This window comes from Oreochromis aureus, linkage group 19 (genome assembly GCF_013358895.1).
Source record: "Oreochromis aureus strain Israel breed Guangdong linkage group 19, ZZ_aureus, whole genome shotgun sequence".
Classification (NCBI taxonomy): Eukaryota; Metazoa; Chordata; class Actinopteri; order Cichliformes; family Cichlidae; genus Oreochromis; species Oreochromis aureus.
The window spans coordinates 11,196,534-11,213,187 of record NC_052960.1 but is presented as its reverse complement, the minus strand read 5'-3'; the positions used below and the strand labels follow the sequence as shown (position 1 = coordinate 11,213,187).

General features: G+C 40.0%; 1 protein-coding gene across 2 annotated transcripts in view; it reads right to left on the bottom strand.

Annotated features, from left to right (window-relative positions):
* The window catches only part of fndc3ba (fibronectin type III domain containing 3Ba), an 85,517-nt gene that overhangs the window by 51,994 nt on the left and 16,869 nt on the right, over positions 1-16,654 (bottom strand). For both annotated transcript variants that reach the window (XM_031737132.2, XM_039602946.1), the window contains exons 2-3: positions 11,130-11,275; positions 6,962-7,037 (exon numbers count right to left, since the gene is read on the bottom strand). In XM_031737132.2, coding sequence (XP_031592992.1) covers positions 6,962-7,037; positions 11,130-11,246 — 193 coding nt within the window. In that variant the 5' untranslated portion in view covers positions 11,247-11,275. The remainder of the gene's footprint in view (positions 1-6,961; positions 7,038-11,129; positions 11,276-16,654) is intronic.

Sequence of the window (16,654 nt, the reverse complement as noted above, 5' to 3'; positions counted from 1 at the left end):
GAGCTGGCAGACCAGACCAAGTCAGCAGCAGGACAGGGGTGGCTGGGGTCATAGAGGAAGTGGCCTCACCCAGAATGGATGGTAGCAGGCACGACCAAACATGCAGCATGTGATTCTCTTGGTCTCCCTCTGCGCCTCGTTTTCATTCTGCCTGTCTTCCTTTATTTACTTTGCTTCATTCTATTTTATTTCAGCTGTATCTCTCCCTCCCTCCTTTCCTCTGCCTTTTCATGCCCTACTGTATGAGGGCATTGAGTTTATAAGGGAGGACTGGGCAGGGCATACACAATTAAGTCTCTTTTTCTCTCTCCCTCTCTGCCTCTATCTAAACCACGCACAGAAAAGTCAAGCTTTTAGCCACCGTGTATCAAATGAACCAAACCAATTATCTCTGTCCTTTTGATACTTACAAAGTACTTTGCAGTGCAAAATGCTGAAAAAAAGCAGGTATCCCACCCACACACACACACACACACACACACACACACACACAAAAATGTGATCTCTCTAGGCACATAGAGATCGCATTCCATTACACACCACCTGGAGGGAGAGTCCGTTCCCATAGCGACCAGTTTCCCAAAACCAGGAGGACATAACACCAAGTTAAGACATACACACACTAAACACACCTCTAGAATTAGTTTTACATCTTGCCCAAGGGCATACAGTCTTGGAGGTAAAAAGGTCTTCCTTTGCCCAGCTGACAAGGTAAAAATAATAAAATGAAATGCATACAGAGACATGCACACACCCAAACACACAAGATCTCTCTATTATTAGATCCCTCTGCACCATGGGGCCTTACGACCAATCCCATTATCCTTATTCTTTTCAGTGAAATATGAAGCACACTACAACAATACCGATTTAGTCGTTATTAAGTAAAAACATCTTTAAACAGAGGAAGAAGAAGAATTAATTAGTGAAGCATATATTCAAGTCCAATAAACATTTTTAAACCACTGGGTTTTTCAGAAGAAAATGCATTGTTGCAATCTTGAACAGAAGCCATATCTCTCTACCCTGTGAGAAGCTGTGATTTTATACATAGATACTGTTTTCTTGGGACAGATTAACCATTCAAAAAAGTACATTAGGCAACTTAAAGCTGTGGATGCAAGTGTCTCGAAAGGCTGCACAGGCAGAGAAAATGGGAATTTGGGGCATTAATATACTGTACAGGAAATTGGCTATTGGATTAATTATACTTTGGGCTAAATGCAAGTGCAATATTAATAAAAAATGCATTCATTTGTCAAATCACACACACAGACAAAAAGAAGGCAAACAGATTGAGAAACACTTGCATGAACACTTTCCATTTTATCAGATTTACAAAAATAAAGCATAAAAACACAATGAATCCTTTTAGCTGACAGTCCAGCTAGATAACAGACATCAGTCAAACCTGTCATTGCACAGCAATTTTCATTCAGTCTACTGTCACAAAATTTAGTATTCCGATTTTAAGGAAGGCTTGTTAAAAGTTCCTCGAACAACCACCCCTGCTTACAAGCAGCACCAGGACGGTCTGAAACAGTACCGTAAATTAAGGATTTCAGAGAAAAATGTATTTGTGTGTTCTCCCCGAGCTTGTTTAGAACCATCTGGCAAGGTGTAAACACAGACTGAGACTTTCCACCGTATTTCTCTCAACCAGCTATTTCCATTTACATCAAAGGGTTTGCAGTGTAGAAGTGTGCACTCTGTGCAGAAGGCCGGTCAAAGAAAACCTTGATAACTCTATGTAGAGACATAGTGAAGCCCGTAAGAGACTGAGGAAAATGGAAAGAGTAGTAAGACAAAGAACAACCACAGAGGAGGTACACCTAAATTTCCTCCATCAACCCCTTATTTTCCATATAAGTTTAGGTTTGTTAAATTTGGGGGACAAAACCATGTTTAAAATAACAATATGATCAATCGACATTTTTTCCACAAATATAATCATCGAAGGTTACGAAAGTGGATCCATGACAACAGATAAAAGCAAGGGAAAAGGGAAGAGAGTAACAATCAGGGGGGTCCAGAAAGATTAGGTATGAGCAGAGCGCACACCTCTAATGGCCAAAGACAACAGATCTTGCCATGATTCATACAGTACCCTGCTGTGTCCAGATGCAGAGAAACACTGGCAGGGTCCACCATAACCATTGTTTCTCAGAGAAAAAAAATGCCTGGGCTAACAAGGCCTCAGCAGAGACCAGAACCACATTTTCCATTATGCCACTGCAATATAACAGCAATGAGAGTGGACTGCATGCAAATCATCCATTGCAAATTCAGCAATCAGCCTAAAAGGAGAAACATCAACCAATTCTCTTGGCTTAATATGAAGTCCCAACAGCCTGCATTTATATTTGATTATATTTCTTATATGGAGAATTGTTTCGTTAATCTTTTTGTGACCCATTAAAATTTGAAGAAAAAGCAATAAAGAAAAGAACAAAATGTCTGATTTGAGCTTTCTCTACTCTCGAGGCACAAAACAAAATAAGAGCAGGATAATTTTGTGGCTCTATACCGTCAAGATAAAAAAATTACGCAAACCAAAAGTTGGAAGTGAAATATACTTTGCACATAGACCTCTCCGAATTGCATTGTGTAACACAGACAGAAAAGAAATGTAATTGAAAACATTAGAAATACACAGAGAATGTTCTAAACCAGGGATGTCAAACTCACTTTACATCATGGGCCACATGCAGCCCAGTTTGTTCTTAAGTGGGTTGGACCAGTGAAACTCCACTTTCCTTCACTGTAAAAACACTTAACTGAACATTTGATCCCTGAGATGTCTTAATATCAGAACAAGAAGTACAATTTCAGCAGTACGTCCCAGTTTTTCTACATGATCTGTGTGTAAATTACATAAAAGATTTTGGTAGCTCGTTGTCCAGGCTGTCCAGTATTTATAAAACATAAAGTTCTGGTTAATTCCTTTTATTTAACCAACATTTTTATGGTAGATTCTAAAAACAAGAACATTTCTGTCATTTAATTGTCATCCTATTGCGTAACTATTTTACTACTACTTAACTTCTCATGTAGTATGAATGGCAATTGGGAAGTACTACTACTACTACTACTACTACTACTGTAAAACACAGTCAAAAGTCCAAAATCTTTGTACACCTTCATATTTTCCAAATCTTTTCCAAACTACTCCAGATTCAAGTCTTCACCAGGCTGATTCTGGTCCACAGGCCTAATGTTTGACACCGTTGCTCTAAACCAACCATCCTTGTGTTAAGGAAAGAATTTACCGATTGAAATCCCGTTGTAGTACCAATATGCCAAAATATAGTTTCTGTGGAAACAAGACATCTGGGTCGTGCGGCTATTAGACCTTTTTACACAGATATTCCACTTTAAAGGCTTCTCAAGGCCTTTATGACACATTTGCTTGTTTGTACTGGCACCAACCTGGTGAAATGGATCTTGAGTGTCTCATTCTACAAAGCATGCCCAATGAGAGGAGCGGTGTTCCATGGTGCCGGCTCTGGCTTTTACAGATGTTCGGTTTGGTTCTTTGGTAGCGGGTCATGCAGCAAGACAACAAGCCTTAGCACACATGCTCCACCAAGCATAGTCAATTAAAGAAATCCAAAATCATAGTGTTAAGCAATGCAAGAGGCAAAAGTTCTCCATTCACTGTCAAGGACACATTAACAGTTCCTACTCATACTTCTCAGCCTCATAGATACATTTATTATATTACAACAGAGAAGTATAGAAAATTCCAACTGTCCACAGAAGACCAAGGCAAACAAACCCCATGTATTATACTGAAATGCATTTTAAAAACACTGCAGCCAGTAAACTGAGGACTTACAGGATTACTGCTCATTAACTAGAAAACTAATCAACTGCTGCCCTGTGGTTATTATCAACTACGCCCTAAATATCAGAAGAAATTAAGCTGGTGCCACCCAAACTTCATGATGTCATATTCTCCCAGGCAGGGCACAGCTTCCTGCTCTTCACCCTCTGGCCTCATCATCCCTCGTAAAAGTCCAACAAAGACCAAACAACACAGTAAACCAACACAGCCTTGTAAAACACACACAGACACACACGCGCACACAACGCATTTTAACACACTCACATTCCAGAGCAGGGTGCTCTAACACACCCTCGAGAGTCTTGTCCTTTGATGTGAGTGTGGGAAAGCTCAGGGGAATTGTCTTAGTGGGGGAGGGGGAGAGACGGGGAGACGGGGGGGGGGGGGCAAAAGGGAGGAGGGGGAAGGTGGGAACAGTGAGAGGGTAGGAGTGTGTGTGGGGGGATGGCGGGTCAGATGAATCTGGCCCCTGGACCACTGAAGGGTCATGCTGTTTCAACAAGGGATGGAGACATGCAGAGTCATACACATGCAGAGATGATGCTAATAAGTTGCTGGAAAGGATTTCAGGTCAAGATACAGTCTTTCACTGGATCAAGGAACATGCAGAAAGGGACACAAAAAAAGAGATGGTAAAACAGATCGCTAACATTACTGAAAAGTGGTAAAAATAGCTTTAAATATATATTTTAGAGCATTGTGAATTATTTCAATATGCACAAAAAAGGCTCTGAAAGGATTTCATACGCCCTGAGGTTATGGAATTCGTGGACCTTAGTAAGATTTTATGTAAACTTTCAGCTAAAATAAAAGAACATAATTGAGCCTGTAGCAGTTAGCAGGGGTGTGGTTAATGAGCAGTACTTAACATCAATCCAGCAAATACAATAGCCTCTTCTCTGCTCCAGGTTTGCCTTAAGGTCAAGACAGATGAATGAGAGGGATAAAAAGGAAAAGCGAGGGAGGTAGCAGGAAAAGATGATGAGAGGAAGGAAGGGAAGAGAAGTGAGGAGAGGAGAGGAGAGGAGAAGGAAGGTCTTGTGGTTCATATGAAAGAATCTTTTCTGGCTGCTGCGTTGACGTCTTCAGGCTGGTCCTGCCTTGGCAGAGCATCCATGTCTGCCTGTGTACGTATATGCATGTTTGCATGCATGCACGTACCACACTGCAGCAGCTAAACAGAGGTTACTTTATATAAAAGCTGGTTCCTGGCTGTGCCCTGAGGTCTCTGTAATCTTGCTCTGTCGCACACACTTGCACACAAGTACACTGCAATGCAAACACACAAGCAGGGCCACAAATACACAAGCATGCGCGAGCACGAACCTCTGAGGTCTCACTAATCACACCGAGTCTTTCTAAAGTGCAACTCGGTTATCCTTCGGAACACACTGCCACACTCCACCTTTCATTAAACTCAGTGACCTCTTGCCGACTAAGATAGACAGAAAGTTTGTGTGTATGTGTTTGTGCGTGTGTGGTCCTTCACATTAATAATATCTGCATTCAAAGAGGGCTCAAAGTCTCTAATGTTCCACCTAATTTGCTGTCTGCGACTGTAGTAAAAGGCACCAAAAAGGTGCACACAGACACATGTTGTGCCTTCGATGCCAAATTTTCAAGTACAAACACGCAACCACACAAACAAACAGAAAGCTGGCAGATCCCAGCTACATCAGTATTGTGTCTTTTTGCAAATCACTATCTGGTATCCCTCTCATATATCCACTTTCTACATTAAACCATTCTTTCGTCTGTCGTTTAGCTGTTTTTCTACAAGTCACTAATTCACTTATCTTATCCGGCAACTGTATCTTCCCATCTTTGCATTCATCCATTAAATCATGCACCGTTTCTATCTGGCTTTATCTGTGCCCATAGCTCTGCCTGGGGCAGTCTCTCTGATTTGAGGGGAAAATTGAATTACAAGGCGGGTGGAGGAAAAGGTGGTGGGATGCCATTTGTTGCCACACAGTGTTGTGCTAATGCGTCTTTTTTTGTTTTGTTTTGTTTTTTAATAAATGGGCGACAGTGACTGAGTCAAGACTGCTGTCTGTCTTTCTTTCTCCCCTACCCAAATAACTTTGAAGGGTAAGGGGAAAAAAAGCGAGCGAAGAAGACGCAGATTGAAAAAGACCGAGAAGAAAACAAAGATGTCCTTTCAAAGTTACATTTCTGACATCATCAAAGTGAGACACAATTTCAGCAGAGTTGCGGGAAATCCCGTGTTACTGCCACCTCCTTCCGTCTTTGAGCGATCCTAAGTGGCTTATATTTCCAGTCTTTTCATGCACTGCTATCAGATGCAACCACAGTGAAGCCATGGCTGCCCACTCTGTCTAACTCTGTCATTGTGTAGACTATGCTTTCAACTAGCTGTACTTCATTTGGAGATAACACCCTTAGATCCCATTCCACTTGCTTTCCTTTTCCTATTCCAAAGTTCTTCCTGCATTATTGACAAGTCTACTAAAAGGTCTCACCGTTTCTGCTGTTTCTGCATTTGTAGTGCTATAAATACACTCGGAATTTCAAAAGGGTTGAAATCCAGCTGGAAATCACTTCATTTCCAGGCTTTCTGGTTAGAAAAATAAACCATTAAACCATTAGCCATTGTGGTGGTTAATGATACAGTCACACTAATACGGACTGTTTAAAAATAAGTAACTTACTGGCCTGCGTGTGCGAACACATGTGAACGGAAATGTCCGTCTCTCTGTGTTGGCTCTACCATGTACTTGCAGACTGCCCGGGATTTAAGTCTGACCAGGTAGAAAGGAAGACTTCTGAAACTCTCTGAGACTTTATTGGACAGCTACTCCTTTTCATTGCAATGGTTTCCTCTGGTAATGGATAATACTCAAAGTAAAAGTCTAATATTTGCATTCACATTTACGCATCAAAGATTTCTAAGCATAGACTGGATTAACATTATTTGTTTTTCCGTAAATGTTTTTAACTTTTAGGAGTCAGCCCAAAGATCTCATTTAAATCTTGTTCAGCCAGGATATAATTAAAATGATGGGTAATACTCTGTCTCACAGTGACAAACATCAGAGCGGCCACCAGGCTACATGTTAATATGATAACGTAATAATATCATAGAGGACTGACCCTGGATGCATTGCAGTGAGCCGTCCTCTGCCCGGATGGTAAACGTCTCCCCCGGGTTCACCTGCACCAGGATTACCTGCACGAACAAATAAGAAAACCAGACAAAAAGAATCAAACTTAGTGACAAAAATATATATAATTGAAGGAGAAAAACATGTGTTAAAAATTTTTCTTTAGCAATCACAGAACAGGAAAGATACTCAGCTAGGCAGAGCTTACAGCGGTGACATAACACAATAACCATCGGCTCTTATAGTAGGGCAGAGAGTTCACACATATGAATGAGGTGTTAGATAAGCTAATGGTGACACTATTGCTGCCATCTCACAGACTCTTATTTAAGAAAAGCCTTCATCTTTTAACCACTCTTACAAGAATAAAACAAGTATGCACAAATACATTTAACGGACAGATGGAAGCACACACAGACAGGTGAGCGCACACAAATGAATTCAAAACACATGACACCGTTTCGATTTCTCAGCGCTTCTGCCTAATGTGCCTGAGGGGAGAACGCATGCACCTTACCGTCATATTTTCCGCATACAGATTGTTCAGAGTGTACACGTGGCTGTAGACATGAAACAGGTGCCCCTCCATTGCACACAAACACACACACACACATACACGTATTCAGCCACACACGCATGCACACACAGGCACAGCCCTGTCTATGCTCTACAGGTGTGCTGCTGTAAAATCCTCATATCCTACGTTCCTTCTGTAGTGACTGCATCTTCTCCCATCTCAGCGCTAACCTGCTCCTCTCCCCCAGTCACACACACTCACACACTTCCTGCTCTGTCTGCTGCAGCGGCTGCTGTTGCTATGGGAACCCCCAGCACAGGGTGACCCATGTTTCCCAAGGATTGAGAAAACCCCTGCATTAGACCATGTAGGTGTGTATGTGTGTGTGTATGTACACTGTTATACCGTCACATGTCAAGATCACTCAATGCGCAAAATAATCATGTAGCACATTTGTTTTGATATTATGATTGATTAATGAGACTATAATGACTCAGTCAGTAGTGATTAAGTGAAAGTGTCCCAATTTTTCTACCTTTAGTTAGGATTATAGAAAACAAGCATATTTAGTTTTAAGATTAAAACCAGAAAAGGCTTCTAAGTGTAACCACTTATGATTTATGATTTAATAGCTCCTTTTAAAAGACATCAATTACAAATTACATAAGTGCAAGAGCAGGGCTCTTTATTAAACACGGGAAGTTAAATTAGCAAACCCATACTGACATTATTCAACATTTTTCATAACAAGTGGCATATGGAAAACATTTCAGTCAATGTTTCTATGGGCACTTTTGGACCACAGTTCTAGGTTTTAGGGTCTATTTTCACTTCCATAGACTTTCTCTGCAAAAGAGCAACTGAAACCAGATTACAACTAGTGCAATTACATCACCTTATAGTTTTGAATGAAAATGGCACTCTTTGGTCTGAAAGTGGTAGTGTGATGTTTTTGAGCTATATCATTAACTGCATGGGTTACCATCTTTGCTCTCATGTTCCTTAAGGTCTGAAGTGTTTCTGAGGTGTTGTGAATATGTTCATTAAGATCTTGTACAGTACACTGGTTTCACACCAACATGGTTGACACTGAAGCTTTTATGTTTTGAACTGTCTTCGGTGCACTTTTAGTGTTTCTTTCTCTCTTTAGATATTTATCTGGAAAGGCACCTATAACAAGTACAGCAGAGAAGCTTTGCACCATTTCCCCACTACTACCACTGCTGTAGGTTAACAAGAAAATTCCTCAGAAATATTGAAGGGAAGCCTGTCCTTCCTCTTTATTCACTAGTCTCTGACCCATTATTCTGATCCACTGATCATAAACAAAAGAAGTAGACAGCCTAAACACAAATACATTTGTGTTTAGGCTGTCAGATTTAAACAGACCTATTCCACTATGGCTTACAAGACTCATGCATAACAGTGGCCAGATATGGAAATGGATATGAATGCCTGAATATTGCAAATGTTTTGGACAGTGCTTTACAGATAATAACTAAAATAAATGTCTTTAATCAGAGTGCAGATGGATTTCATAGCTCAAGCAATAATAGTCAATAATAAATTAGCGTACCTAAGTCCATTATGTGGTTATAAACTCTCATAAGGATGAGAAGGCCAGCACTCCAATTGAAACTGAATAAAATGATTTACAGGCATTTCAGATAGAAGTCCTTCCTCAGCATGTAAAACTAAATGACAGTCTTACAACAAAGAAATGTGACCAATACTGTAGATCACAATAATGTAGCTAGTAGAAGGTTGTAACTGGAGCCTCTCATTGACTACATTGATGCACGTTATTACGCAGCTACTTCAGGTTTCTATATATGTTTCTATATATTTAATTGTAATTGTAAAGAAGCAAACTTTGTTTATTATCTTGCTCTGAAAACGAATATGTCCACGAAACTCAGTCATGAGAAAGAAGCAATCAGAAGCACAAACAGGCTTCATAGTTATAGCTGTTAAGAAATAACAGAGCCATAGTTCCTGAAATTATGCAACTGACCCAGAGTTTTAAAATGTAGTTTTCTAAAAAGCACAAATGCCATTTAATAAGACTAAAGAAAAAAAAACAGGATTATGAGCCTGCACAGCAGCACTCAAGTACACAAAGTGCTCAGTATACCTTCAATATAACTCAGAATGTCTGGACTTTGCTGGGTGCAGTTTTACATTCCCAAATTAGAAGAATGACAGTGACCAAGAATACGGCCTCTCGTTGTTACAATGACACTGCAATGCACATACTATTACAGTAGGACTGCTGTTCTAATCACAACAGATAATTAGATACTAACTTTTAGATTTTTCGAAAATATAACTAAGAATTTTAACACACTGCTGGATTTGATGTGATAAGAGAGTCCCCATAGTACGGTGGCCCTGAGAGGCCAAACGGGCTGCAACTTAAGAAAACACCAGCAATAAGAAAAACGCTGCAAAAGCACACAAAACACAACGGAAATAGGAAAAAAGAAAACAGAAACAGTTTTTCTTATTGCTGGTGTTTTCTTAAGTTGCAGTCCGTTTGGCCTCTCAGGGCCACCGTACCATAGTGAATTTTGTTTTTACAAACAAATTATGACAGAATGCTCTTACACCAAAACAGTCATGTATGTATACATGATCTCATTGCATGTACCAAAGCCACTGACTGATAAACACAATCATAAACAGGTGAAGGTAGGTGGTAAAGAAACACGGAAGCTGAAACTAAAGCAAGCAGACAAACACATAAGTATGTATTCAGACTCAACACAGACACTTGAGTGCCCACACAGAAACGAATACACACACATACACGCAGACAGACCAAGAAACAAACAAATAGACACACACACGCAGAGTCAAATCTATATAATCATCAGTCTAGATCACTGATTCCATACTGGGAACCAAGTTTTAAACTGCAGGGTGTTAGAATAAAAAGAGAGCCCTAACTGCTGTGTGCCGCAGCCAAAACCCCCCCATAACTGTTATGTGTTGCAGCCAAAACACTCCCACGATGCTTCCTCTGGGCTGTGAGGGAACAGGCTGGGGATGGTGCATAAACATAATCATCCTTCATATACCAAAAAACACACGGTGTGGGGAAAAAAAGAAAAAAAAAGTGTGTGTGTGTGTGTGACAACAAGATTAGTCCGGCGTCAATTAACCGTGATGCTTTTCATTACACCAATCGCTTCCTTTTGCCTGTGCAAAGACCAGGTGCAGTTTTGTACTTTGAAGGTGATCCAGTTGGCTCTACAGCACCTGATAAGATCGCTCTGTCACAGAGAAGCAGATGAGTCCGTGTGCAAACTATTGCAAGAAAAGCCTTGAAATCTATCAATAAATCCATTCAGTGTTTTAAACATTGCCTTTAAAGCTGCCCCAAAGGAATAAGTAATGCATTTGAATATACCTGCATGTTATTTAGTGGTTTATCTTCGGTGAGACACGAGGGCTTTTCTCTAGCAATTTTTATGCCAACAATCCATGTGGTATGTGCTCAGCTGACAACAGAGAAGTGCGTGCGCTACTGTTTGATGTACACCGTTACATTCATCTGATTAACATGTTTGTTCAGCAAGCAATGCACATTGCAGACATGCGTGTGCGCTCGTTTGTGTCAGCGTGAGCGAGTATTTACCTGCTGTGTCGCATCGCCGTTAACCATGTGAGGCATGAGAGGGACCTCCCCGTTCAGGAGGGGGGGCGGAGCCAAGTCCAGTGGAATCTGGTCTGTCATCATCATTGTGACGTACATTCATGGAGAAATTGACTGAACTGCCCTACCTGGGAAAGCACAGAAATAAGAAATACATCAGTTATGAGCATTCATTCATTTTAAAGTCTGATACTTCCTTGTGCTGAATGATTTTCTTTCAAGCTACTGTTGGCTATATTTCAAACATTCAGCTAAAAGAAAAGGCACATTTCTTGTCTGACCAGATTTTTAGTTTCAGAACGTTCAAACCTACTTTTTGGAAGGAATTGTTGGACATTTTTGGGAAATATGCTTATGCCCATCTTGGCAAAATGTCTTTCCTTTTTAAACTGACCTGGACCAAGAGGACAGCTAGCCTGACTTAGCCACAATGACTGGGAGCGGGTTGAAGCAGCTAGATAGGCTCCATTTTAATGTAACACAATCCACCGACAAAGCTCCCCAAGTCACAAATTAAGTCTAGTTTGTTTAATTTTTACATAAACTGAGTTATAAAAAAAAGGCTTTCAGTTTTTTATGTTAACGTAAGCTTATGAGCTGCTGGATGTAGCTTCATTCTGAATGGGCAGACACTAAAGAGGGATTGACCTTCTACTAAACTCTCAGTAACAAATAGTATGCTTTTCTATTTCCCAAAATATTTAACCGTTTTGCAATTAAATTTAAACCTAGACTGTGCCCCACCTGTATTATGCCAGCCTCCCAATGTGTTTGCATTAGTGTTTACTGTGCAGATTCCTGATTAACAAAGCAATTTTCCACTTCATGTGAGCGTGAAAACCTTCTTGAGGCACTTTTATTAAATTTGTCTGGTTTGTTTAACTGTAGCCAAAACAATTTTCATCCCAATGTGGATAAGATCGTGGGTTTTTTTTAAAAAGTGCTACATTTCTTATAACAAAGGTGGAGGTGAAAAATGATACAACGACATATACTCAAAGGAATAAAACTAGAATGAGCTACAGCAAAGAATTTAAAGAGTTTGCAGACAAACGCAGAGATACAACAAGGTTGATTTTAACAAGCGTAACAAAAAGTACAGTTTTGCATAAGAGGAAACAAAATAGACACACAGAAAAGGGGCATTATTCCACTGTTTCAGCTCACAATGAATGTGCACAGGCACATCACCTTTCATAAAATACAACAAGTCATATCATGTCAATATAAAGGAAAAAGATTAAAGAGGCAAAGGAAAATGGAGATTAGAGTGAGAGACTAATTCAAAGCTCTTCACCATCAGCAATAGTCTGGTAAAATAGAGGAGAGATTATATCCTGTTTGGAGGATTAATTTTATGAAAGAAACACTAAATGAATATGGTCTGGCACTTATAGGCGAATGGGGATAACTGCACCTGCTCGTAGCTTTGAAAATATAACACAGAAGACGCGTATTACATGTAAACATGCAAAGAGACTGCTGGAATGGGAAGTCTTTTGAGGTCTTCTGAGGTCAGCTGTGTTGGCACTCTTTGCAGAGTAACTGGGAGCTAAATCTGGAGATGGTTTCTTTGCTTGCATAATAAAGCGGTAGCAGTAAAACCAAAAAGCATAACTATGAAAAAAATAAAAACAACAACCAGTGCCATTCATCTTAAGTGGAAAATAACATGGCATCACCTAAATGGCTACAGGGGGAGAATTTAAAGGAAGCCAACTGACATGTGTCAGCCGCCCACGTGGTCTTCATTAGGGCTGAAAACCAAGTGGCAAACCCTAACCTTAACAGTCAAAATGTATGTACTTCTACGTACACACAGCGAAAACCACGCAGATAAACACGCAAGTGTACCACTGAGATACAGTTACATCACCCATGTAACTCATGCAGATGGGGGAAATATATACACACCCACGCATATACAACAGGTAAAACCAGGAACCCCAGCCAAAATATTCTGCAAGAGCAACTGAAGCTCACACATAAACACATACATAAGCACACACTTACAGACCAGACGCACACAGGTTCATTGCCAGAGGTGGATTTCTAAGTGACATACGGGTTTAAATTTAAGGCTGCTGAGTGAAATCGCAGCTAAGGAGCTACTGACTAATGGCTCTAAGCTGCTATTAGCACACATATGATACACATACAGGATCAAATACTTTAAGTGAATGAAACCTATGAGATATCCATTGCATTCACTCACAAGATAGCTAAAAGGACTGCACAGAAAGCAGCTGCATGTTATTGTGCGACTTCTCTTTCAGCTGGTCGTCTTCTAGCACAGACAAGGTCACTAGAAGGGTTAGTGGATCATACAGCTGTGGCTAATACTGTCGCATCATTAAAAACACACTCACACCACCCTTTGAACACATTTTTAGCAGTTTTCAATCTTTCTCTTCTTATTATTCTTAATTTTTTTTCTTTGTCTGTCTTTAACTGTCTTTCTGTCTCCATCTGAGCCCCGTTCCCAGCTCAGCCTGGCCATCCTGCATTGAAAACACACACAGTTTTGTCCAGGACACATCACAGACAGATGGCAACACCACTGTCGGCTCTGCCAGGAAAAAGAAGAGCGAGACACAGAAGCTAGCAGAGAGGAAGAGAGGGGATAAGGAACTGTAAGATCAGCACAGATAATAAATAGAGAGCAAACAAGGTGAAGTACATTCCAGTACATGACCTTGTGTTCCTAAAACAAACTCAAATTTCCCACGGAAATTCATCGCATGCAGAAATGAGATTCTAATGTGCATTATGTGAACGATGCAAATAGAAACCTGGCGTTGGATGTCACTTGGAGGAAGTGTTTTCTGCATAATAGTAGAATTTCAACTGGGAAATCCACATTCTTTTAAAAAAATACAAATGCAAAGAAAGTGTTTGAGAACTTTTTAAAAAAATCTTCCGGAGATTAAGATGAGAAGGTGAATACCAATTTCACGTTTCTGTCTCGATCAGGGGCAATAAGACTTTTTAGCTTAGCCTAAACAAACAAAAGAAGGTGGAAACACAGAAACCAAATGTAACAAAAGTTGGCTAACAAAACATTCAAAACTGACATATTTATTCCTTATAGACTCTAAAACTAAAAAAAGATCCTGTTATGGTTTATTATCAGCAATAACAGGATCCCAACATCTATGTGAGGGTATGGTCATTTTTTTAAACACTTTTGGAGGTAGAAATACAATATGAAAGGTATCAAATTCCTCCTCTTGTTGAAAAAGATGCAGTTAGTTTATTTTCCAAAATGTCAAATTATTACCTTTCGATCACAGACCAGGCTGGAAACAAATACAATGGTGTTTTATCCAGCTTACAGATGTCTTATATCATTTCTTGGCATTGGCGTTCTCCAAATTTAAACACAACCTTTTTGCTGCAATTTGGAGGAAGTGATGTGTGAAATTACATAGTGTAGAAGCAACTTTATGAAAAAATAAAAAACTCAAATCTATTTTCATTGTGATGCAGGCTTCATTGTTGATTCTGTAAAAATCGCCTAAGGCACATAGAGAGGGAATACGAGCTTTGTTTTGCAACTATTGCATGTTGCATGTTTTCTAACAAATCTCATGTACATATTTGGAAATCTAATGCAATGATGAATGAATAATACCCTTTGTTCTACAGTGGAATCATTACCAGGCGGATTTAGCTGCTGACAGCTTCAGACATCACCGTGCTCACACTCATACACAGTTATACAAACACAGTCAGTGGTTTCCGTTCCCCAAAGGAATGTAGGCGGAATAAGGTGTTGATTCCCAGCAGGGATAAAATGTTAAATTGAAAAATTCCATCTTGAATCCAGAAAACAATCAACCACTTGTCCGTGTGTATGCGTGTTTGTGTGTATGTATGTGTGGCAGAAAGCCTTGTGTAAGCATGGAAACTGCTTCTCCAACATAAAGATGCATAGAGTAAAACATACTCTGAGCTGAGATATATACACTCTCACACAGTAAAGCCCCAGATATTCAGGGGCAGCACTGACCTCATAACTTCAGTCATTACTCATACAGTCATTCATCATTCACACACACGCCCAATGACTCCAGTTTGTCCATCCTGATGAAGCATAATGGATATTCACAACCACCTAACAGACTGTCTGATTTACTTCCAGTCGTCTGCTTCACACCTCATTCTCCCTACCATCACTTACACAGCCAAGGAAATATAAACACACACACACACACACACACACACACACACACACACACACACACACACACACACACACACACACACACACACACACACACACACACACACACACACACACACACACACACACACACACACACACACACACACACACATTTGTGTAACAGGCACAGGTAAAATCTCCTGAGCCTGGCATTCCTTTTCTGCTTAAATCTTGTCTTGAAAACAGCTACTGAAGTCATCATATTAAGCAAAAAATAAACCCCATTCAAAGAGACCAACGGAGAAATTTTCCTGTCAGCAGAAAGTAGACCACCAACTTCCACTTCTCTTTTTCTTCTATGAATGAATTGCCTATAAACAAGAATTTTAAAAAAGGCATGATGAAACTGATCAGCTCTAATTCTCCATTTCCCGAACCGCATTTGTTTATGACGTAAAGAAAACAAAACAGCAGGACTGAAAGGGGTTTCTCCAGGAAAGTAAAAGAAGCCACAGGACCTACATTCACTACCTGACTGTAAATATCTACTACTTCTGCTGCACAAACTGACATTTTTATTCCTCCAGCTGGGGGAAGAGAATCAATGCCATCCTTGTCCTGGTAGTCATCTTGCACAGCAAAGCTAAATCAGTGTGTCTGACTCTTCAGCTGTTAATGAAACTTACCAGACGCATCCCCAGCCCTATATAGTAAAAGAGGTTAATGTTGTAAAAACCTTTAATCTTAATAAAAGTTGAGCTTTGTGTAACCAAAGAAATGAATATTTTGACTAACTGTTAAGTAAATTTTCACATTACCTTGAGCAAAACAACCTTGCCCAATACTCTTTTACACACTAAGATATAATCAGTCCGAAGTTCTGGCTTGTTATCTTTTTATTTGCCTTCGACTCAGTTCTGCCCCAAACATCCAGATTAATTTATCAAAAGTGTACTCAGAAATTTGGCATTGGCCTCAGTCTAAGTCACAGCATACTGATAGATGTAATGCACTACAAATGGGTTTCTTCTAAAATTAACTAAAGGTTCAGCTTTTAGTCAGTCTTTTTAAAAGCACATGACGCACAGTGACACATGACTGACACGACAAGTCTTTTTTAGACGTGAATGTGTGACAAAAAGACATAAGTAGTGATTTCAGATGCAATCCCACAGTTCCCCAAACTACTATCATCAAGGGAGAGGCAGTGGAGGAGAAGGCAATCTACAAGTCAAGACACTTGGGTAGGAAGCAGGTTGACTTTTAAGAGCCGTTTCGCATGAACAGTTAGAACATCTCATTCTGGCCACGTTGTATCGTTCTTATGACTGACCACAGT